Source organism: Sturnira hondurensis, unplaced genomic scaffold (genome assembly GCF_014824575.4).
Source record: "Sturnira hondurensis isolate 20B ecotype Veracruz unplaced genomic scaffold, ASM1482457v3 Scaffold0022910, whole genome shotgun sequence".
Taxonomy (NCBI): Eukaryota; Metazoa; Chordata; class Mammalia; order Chiroptera; family Phyllostomidae; genus Sturnira; species Sturnira hondurensis.
Window position 1 is genome coordinate 8,956,076 of NW_028095541.1, and position 8,939 is coordinate 8,965,014.

The 8,939-nt window shown below is 40.4% G+C and overlaps 1 protein-coding gene across 2 annotated transcripts in view; it reads right to left on the minus strand.

The window, feature by feature from the left end:
• The window catches only part of FRY (FRY microtubule binding protein), a 449,099-nt gene extending 447,159 nt beyond the window's left edge, over positions 1-1,940 (minus strand). For both annotated transcript variants that reach the window (XM_037037290.1, XM_037037291.1), the window contains exon 1: positions 1,625-1,940. In XM_037037290.1, coding sequence (XP_036893185.1) covers positions 1,625-1,829 — 205 coding nt within the window. In that variant the 5' untranslated portion in view covers positions 1,830-1,940. The remainder of the gene's footprint in view (positions 1-1,624) is intronic.
• Positions 1,941-8,939: the final 6,999 nt, after the last annotated feature.

Sequence of the window (8,939 nt, forward strand, 5' to 3'; positions counted from 1 at the left end):
GCTCCCCTAAGTCCAATGCTCTTTTCACACTCCACCCTGTTACATTAATCATGACAATTCATGATCTTAGAAAGCATAACCTGTGTGAGGTTCAAGCTAACAGGTTTTCTCACAATTTTGTGACTGTAGCTTACAGCCCAGAGCTAGGTGATCTTAAAGAGTGGCCAAAATGGGAACTGTGGCTGAAGGAAGTGAAGTGTCCTGGAATCTGGTTGTTTGGAAAGAGGAGAAGCCCGCATGAGGGCTGGGAGTGAGGCTTGATGGTGGAGAAGAGCAGGAAGAATCATACCTACATAGCTCCAGGTGTATGAACCCAAAGAATAAAGGGAGAGAAGAGAGCACAGCAGGTGAAGAACAGGGCTGGAAGAAGGTTCCTGAAGTGCTAGGGAACCAACTGGAGGGGAGATGCTTCCAGGCTTGCAGATCAAAGAGCACAGACAGAAAGCAACTGTTTTGAGATACTTTAGACACATAAATATTCCCCCTTGTAGCATTTTCCATATCACAGAAGCCCTTCCTTCTCCTCCAGCATACTCACACACTCACACACTCACACACTCACACCACTGGCCCTCGCCAGTCTGGGCTTTACTTTTTCCTGCAGAGGAATTTCACATCAGGGCAACATTACTGAACCAAAAAGAAATTCATGAAACAACAGCTTCCTTAAAGCAGTGTAATTTTCAGGTTGTGGCCTTGAGCCGCATATTTCTAAATCACCTTCCAGCTATTTTCTAAAGCAATGCAAAGAAAGACTCAGCTGTCAGGGCAGTCAGTACCATTTTTATGAAGTAAAGTCTGATCAAATTATTTTTTTTCCTCTTCTACCACCATAGAGTTAGCTCTCAGCAGTTGTTTCTAATCTATCTTCTCCAAAGACTTTGATAAACCAATTAATCATAACAAAAAAGCCACTTTCAGTTTCCCCAGGAAATTCCCATGCAAATACTATTGAAATCAGGTTGACTAAATTCATATTCTTCAGTAATCCCTCAGGAAGAGCTCACTGTCACAGGCATCTTACACCATCTTCATGTCTGAACCACCCAGGCAGGGACATCTAAATCAGACATCAGAGTCCCTCTATCAACATTTAAAAGCAGTGGGGCATCTGAGCTCTCCTGCATTTCACCATCCACATTGTTTCATTGAGCTCTTTTCCACCAAAGGTTTCAGGCTCCGATGCAAGACAGGAATTTGAAGCATGCGTTCGAATACTTAATGATGTTAATTTCTGGGGCACACAAACATCAGCTTCACTCAACAATCCAATAATCTTGCAAAATAAAGAAAAAATGCCAGAGAATGAAAGGCAGCAGGGACTTCTGAAGGACTGCAAGCAAAGCTACTCCTGACAAGTAATGAAACAGCTGCCTATTTGCAGACCCTCAAAGATGTTAGGAAAAATAAAAGAAAAGGCACGGGGCTGGGGCTGCTTTCAGGGAGAATAATCACTGTATTTTTTTACATTCAAACATGTTGATTTGGCTACTTTAAACTCTGAAATGTGACCCAAGTAAATTTTTAAAGGCACACATCTGATGGCAACAAATAAAATACAGGCCTTGTACGGTTTTGTTTTGTTTTTTTTTTAATTGGCAGACGTAAATGTAACAATTCCTACCTGGAAATATGGATGGTCTCTTTTTCGGGCGTCTCAGGTGAATGGGTTCCAAGTTTTTGATGTTTCTTTGGAGTCTTCCTCTAGCATCGTGCCCTAGTAGTAGTTCAGGTGGCAGACTACTCCGTCTTGATGATTTGTAATCATTTTGAGCTGACTGCAGCTTATTCTTCGTTCTGGAATACAAATTGCTGTCATCAACTGCCATTGCAGGACGCACATTAGGGACGCTTAACAAAAAAGTGCAAAGCCAGAGACAGCAGTGGCCAGGGCCATCTCCACCCAGGTTCAGACGTCCTCATGCTTTGCCCCACACTTGTTTGGGAAGCTCAAGGGGTTGATAGGCGTGGACTTAACAGGTGTAGAATTACTAAGTGGCCCCTCCTTTCAACACTTAATAGCACAGGGGAGGAGAGATGCAAAAATTCATTAGGGGAATGGAGCAGGTGTGGCCCCGTTTCCCTACTCTGGCAGACGTAGTGCAGCGGGGCGATGGTTGCTGGGAGAAATTTGTTTTATTTATGCAGTGCCATAAAGCAAACACCACTCGCTACTTAAGAATGAATACCTACGCAAATTGTAGGTCTCATTCTTTACTTCCAAACTCTTAAAGATTTTAAAGTTTTCAAGGAACATTTTTACACGCCTTCATAACTTTTGACTCAAACTACATACACAGAATACACATCCGTCTCGTTAAATCCCTTATTTGGCAGGCAGCCAGCAGGAAGCCGGCTGGAGCGACCAGACCGGGAGTGATGATCGGGAAGGAACCGCTGGGCGGCGCCGGGCAGCGGTGCCGGGAACCGCACAGCCGCGCCCCCTCCGTCCGGTGCGGTACCTGCCTGACGGCGGCCAGCTGTCTGGCCGCCAAGTAAGAGGTCTAGCAAACAAGCTGTGACCCTGACCATGATGCCTGCCTCCACTCAACAAACACGAGGTGGATGTTGTTATCCGTTCCTGCTTCTGCCTGGCTTTCCACTCACAGGGTCATGGCTTTGGTGCTCGGAGAAAAACCAGCATTTACCACCTTGACCGGTCACATGTCTTCTTACTTTCTCTGTTCTCTTCCCTCTTGCTGTGTTTATATGGAAATATTTCCCTCTTTTTTTAAACTGCACAGAAATCTTAACCCATTTATCCTCTCCAGCCTTGCCCCGGGGCTCTGTTCTCTTCCGCCGGACTCCGCCCACCCTTGCCCCTCCCCCCAACTCACTCTCGCGGAAGAGAAGGAGACCTGCTTTTTGTCTTCCCAGTGCTTGGGATCATCTGTACATACAGAACATCATAAAGGATGTAGGGATTGGTTCAGAAATCACTGTTTACTTTGGTTTCCTGGATGCCAAATAGGTTTTCATGTTTGTTAAAATGTAGGGGTTAGGTTTCTTTACCTAATTAATGATACACTTCCATACCAAGAGAGTTTTCATTCTGTTCTCTCATTCTTCAGCAACAGGTCTTCAAACTACAACACATTTTCTCAAAAGCATTTTTTAAACAAAGTCTCCACATTAGGGCTGCCATTATAACCCAATAATCATAATTACAACACAGCAATTGTATTTACATAATTAGATTACTGGCTTATCTTACCAGTTCTGAGAAACACATTGTTTTTCTCACAGGACTTAGGACTATTTTATAAAGTTGAAATGAACCCTAAGTTTCAAAACAAGTGGCTTGTACAAAACCTTTTAAAAGCCCATGATACTGCTCAAATCTCCCTTAGCTTAACGAAAATACATTTTTTCTAGTAAAGAAGTAAAAAGTATTTTTAAAGTTTGAGATAATGATTTAATAATAGAAAAAAGTTCATAACTGAATTCTCAAGAACACTGTTTTAAGTTTCAGATAGAAGGACACAAAACACAGCAGTAACAAGCAGAAGGAGGAGCTCTTTAGGAACTGCTTCTTTCCTATTTCACAGTGTCACCCTGGGCCTAAATAACAGTGTATATGATAGAAAATGGGAATCTCGGAGGAAACGTGTTATTACCACACACGGTGAGCAACAGGTACAGCTGTGCAGAGTGCACAGGTGATTTTGTCTTGGTCTTCAGGAGACTGGCTGGAAGCACAGAGTGCAGTATTTACGCATCTGGAATGCATTATAATAACAGCCATCATTTATTACATGTTTCATGCTGGCCAGATTCTGTGCTAAGCCTTTGACCTGTATTACCTCCTAACCCTTCCTAATCACCCTGTCCTAGAGGTCATGCTGAGGCACTGGGTCAAACGTCTAGAAATTGGGGGAGAAGGCCTAAAGATAAGTTTACCTGACTCCAAGGCTTATGGTCAAGTTCATGCTTCAAATTATAACGCCATGCTGCATTGTTTTAAAATATATATTATTGATTATGCTATTACAGTTGTCTCAATTTTTACCCCTTTGCCCCACTCTGCCCAGTCCACCCTTCCCTCCAGCAATCCCCCTGCTTAGTTCATGTCTATGGGTTATGCATACAGATTCTTTGGCTTCTCCATTTTCTACACTATTCTTAACATCCCCCTGTCTATTTTGTACCTATCAATTGTGCTTCTTATTCCCTGAACCATTTCCCCCATTCTCTCCCCTCCCTCCTCCAGCTGATAACCTTCCAAATGATACCACAGCTATGATTCTGTTCTTGTTCTGGTCGTTTGTGCTTAGTTTATTTTTTGGATTCAGTTGTTGATAGTTGGAATTTGTTGCCATTTTTCACATGTTCATAGTTTTGATCTTTTTCTTTTCCTCAGATAAGTCCCTTTAACATTTCACATAATAAAGGCTTAGTGATGATGAACTCCTTCAGCTTTGCCCTGTCTGGGAAGCACTTTATCTCCCCTTGCATTCTAAATGCTAGCTTTGCTGGATAGGGTAATCTAGGTTGTAGGTCCTTGCTTTTTATCACTTCAAATACTTTACACCACTCCCTTCTTGCCTGCAAAATTTCTTTTGAGAAATCAGCTGATAGTCTTATAGGAACTCCTTTGTAGGTAACTTCCTGCTTTTCTTGTACTGCTTTTAAGACTTTATCTTTAACCTTTGGCATTTTAATCATGATATATCTTGGTGTGGTCCTCTTTGGGTCCGACTTGTTTGGGACTGTTTATGTTTCCTGGACTTGTATGCCCATTTCCTTTGCCAAATTGAGAAAGTTTTTCATTATTTTTTCAAATAAGTTTTTAATTTCTTTCTCTTCCCCTTCTCCTTCTGGCATCCTTATGATTTGGATGTTGTCACATTTGGAGATGTTCCAGAGGCTTCTTATACTATCCTTGTTTTTCTTATTTCTTCTTGCTATTCTGATTGCATGTTTATTTCTTCCTTATGTTCCAAATCGTTAATTTGGATTCTAGCTTCCACCTCTTCACTGTTGGTTTCCTATAGATTTTTCTTTATTTCACTTAGCATAATCTTCATTTCTTCCTTTATGTTGTTGCTGTACTCACTGAGTTCTTTTAACATCCTGGTCACCAGTATTTTGAACTCTGCATCTGATAGGTTGGTCATCTCTCTTTTATTCAGTTCTTTTTTCTGGGGTTTTGTTCCATTTTTTCATTTTGGCTATATTTCTTTGACCCTTCAATTTGGCAGTCTCCCTGTGTTTGTTTCTGTGTAGTAGGTAGACCTGCTTTAATTCCATTTTAGCAACATAGCCTATTGTAGAAAAGGCACCTGTAAATTGTGTGAGGCAGAACCTTATGTAATTATCAGCATGGGGCTTTACCACTTTGTTTCAGACTCTCTTCATGGGGGGAGAGCTTGGAGAGGGGACCATGCCACTGCCTGGCTTCTGGGGGTTTGCCTGGCACTCATCTCATTTCCAATCACTTTACCCACTCCCTGTACGCAACTGGCACCCTTCCAGCTGTTGCCCTGGTGCTGAATCCCAGATAGAGTGAATTTCTTAGGACCTAAGACTGTGAGGGCCCTTCAGGCAGAATCTCTTGAAAATCTGGCAGTTTCTTTAGCTGCCCCAACCCCCACTAGTTTTTACAGCCAAAAGTTATGGGGATTTATCTTCCTGACACTGGAACCCTGGGCTGTGTGGTCTGGCCTGGCATGGGATCGTTAGCTCCTTAAGTATCCCTCCTGATTTTTATCTACCACACATGAATGTGGGACCACCCATTCTGCTGCCACCTCTCTGTGTCACCCCACGTCTCCTTGCCTCTTTGCCTGTATCTGCGTCTCTGCCCCTCCTACCCATCTGAGTGAATGTGGCTTCTTTAAATCCTTGGTTGTCAGACTTCCATACAGTTCAATCTTCTGACAGTTCTGGGTGTTACTTGTTTTGAGGTTTAGTTGTATTTCTCTCTGTGGTTGCATGGGGACATGAAGCATGTCTGCCTATGCCTCCATCTTGACCAGAAGTCTACATTGTTAAACATATATAAAATCTAAAAGAAATGAAAAAGTATTTATCTATTTCCCTAGAACAATTACTGAGTTGAAGTAGATTCCTGTTGCACCATCGGTGGGACTGAGGAGTGGTCCTACCACCCACCTCAGCCTGCCCACGTGACTGAGCTGTCAGCAGGCCTATAAGCGTTCATGGGTGGAAAGGGAGAAAGAGCAAAAGGAGAATTCGGCTTTTTGCTTTAATAATAAATTATCCATGCTGAGGCTTTTCATGTTAAAATGCACTTAATTAAATATTTATTTTTTCCTGAAATTTAAATTTTAATTAAGAAAAAACCCCTACCCTAATGTAGAGGTACCTTTAATCCCATGATCCTCTAAGAATTAGATGATGTAAGAGAGGGCTGGAGGGTTCCTGACATACTCATTTTAATCCTTCTTCTGCTCAACTCATTCTCCTCTCATAGGGAATATAATCAGATATTATTTTAGCTCATTAATACACTTCCTTAAAAAGAAAAGTGGGAATAACATGAATTTTCTATTATTACAATTGTAAGGCAATGAAAACAAAGAACAATATTTATTTAAAAGTAGTATTAACTCTGTGAACATGAAAAAAAGTAAACTTCCCTTTCACAATATTTAAATTGGCAGACAGTATGAATGATAATCAACCACAGAAAATTTTGCTTGGTTTGATCTAAAAAAGAATCTTCATAGATGGCAATGTTAAGTCTACCCAACCCTCTTTACAGTAAGAGCCAAAAGTGGAATGTAATTTTTTTTCAGGCAGTTGAATGAATGATGATATTGGCCTGTGGTCTAAGAGAATTCTTCAAAACTGACAGCAGAACTAAGTAATTTTAAATATGGAATTTGTTTTCTATTACTACACTTTTAAAAATCATTATGTTTTTAAAAAGGTCTCTATTCTTCTACAAACCCAACATATTAATCTTTTTTAAATTAGTCTAATTCCTTATCCTTCAAGAAGTTGCATATTTTATATTAACTGATATTACCATCTCATGAACATTTTATTCTTTCTGTTGGTAAGACATTGTGTTCTTTTTCTTAGAATTTTCAAATATCCCACAGGGACACATTTCCTGACTTTGCAGCTATGATCTCCTCAGTAATTTTGGTAGTTTTTAAATACCATGACTGCGTAAGTTTGCTCTTTGTCAGAAAGCTTCAGGTTTAAATTATACAATTTTACTACTGTGACCATCTTTCTCATGACCACTTTCTAAGAAATGGGCCACCAGGAAGATTTCAGCCCTGTTAGGGTTCACCAAATTAGTTTCCAAATCTCGATTTGACTCTGCTGTACTGAAAAGCCTGAAAATATATATTTTTTAAATTTTCAACTCTTTATTCAGTTTTTAAACATTTGACACCAGGAAAAAATAATTATACAGAATGTGAGAAGATGGATATCACTATGTCAAACGGCTCCATTGGTATGTCTCCAGAGGTCACCTGCCGCCTCTCCTGGCCAGCACATCTTTGTGTGAGGTTGGAAACAACACCTGCTGTGTTATCTCTGGTGTGATTATGGCTGAGGAAATCTTTCCTTGGTTCCTAAAACTACAACAAAGTTTTTCAGAATTTATGTCATTGGCTCTCAATAGCTATTAACACTAACGACCAGCCTTTCCCACTAAAATTCTCTGCTCCTTTGGCTTCTGTGATATATACTATTATCTCCTGTTTTTCCTCCCATGTCTCAGGTTTCCTCTGCTGAAATTCTTCAGGTGCTCCTTACAAGCACCTCTCTCTTTCCTCCTTCCTTCACTTCTCTTTGGTAAGCCCATTTATTGAGCATCTACTATGTGTCTGGCACCATGCTAAGTTTCAAGAACCTATCCATTGGAAGAAAGCAGATCTATAACAAACTAGTTATTGCCACACTGAGTGACTTATCTGTGTAGAGGTGACACAAAAATGCTACTTAGTCAACTCTGCCCAACGGAGATGGGGATGGGAAAGAAAGAACTTGCTTCAGAGAAAAGAAGCAAGTTCACAATGCAAATGAGGGGAGATATGACATAACACCAATGTCCATAACATGACAAGGACAGCAGTGTCAGCCACACCAAGTGTTGTATCATGTTAAAGTACAGATATTGGAGAAAAAAGATTGAGCCATCCTGGAAATAGGACTAAAGGAAAAACCATAAATTGGCATTATTCTCTATTTTTTAAACAACATCACAATTAAACATACAGAAGATACATATTAAAAAAAACCCTATTAAAAAACTGGCCTCAACGTTTCAAACAATTTGGTAATTTCTAACAAAATGTAAAAAGACATTTTAAAAATCTGACTCCAGTAAGTAACTCTTCTCCTGAATCACCTTTATTTATTCCAGAATCTGTGATACAGAGATTTGTTGAAGCAGACCTTACCTTACAAAAGAAAAAAAGTTTTAGAACCAGATCTTAATGGCTTGAAATTCAACTTCATTTACATTCGCATTCCTCCTTGTTGAATTTTGCAAGTCTGAGCAGAATGCCTTGCCTGGCCTTTTCTCAAATTTGGGTAGGGATTAACGACACATTTTTCTGGGCTTGCCATGGGGCATTCTGATGAGAGGGTGCAATACAAGTAAATCTCCCTCTCTATACTACCATTGACACACTCACGGTCCATGAGAGGAAGGATGGATTGTCCTTGTTGTTATTATTCTGTTTAAGGGACTGAACTGAAAATTGCATTCATAAAAGAATTAAAGCTTTTGAAAATTTGGCCCAAATACTAGACAGTATAGTCTCAGAAATGTGATTGCCAAAACCAGGTTGTCAAGTGATTGGTTTAACTGAGATGGCACTCACCAGTCATTCTCACCTATGTTTGCAACTTTAACCTGTGTGTCAGTGATGGCTAAGTCTAAGCTGCATCCCAAACTTCTTCACAGGGTTCTAGATCTGTATATTCAATTGCATACCAGACATTTCTGG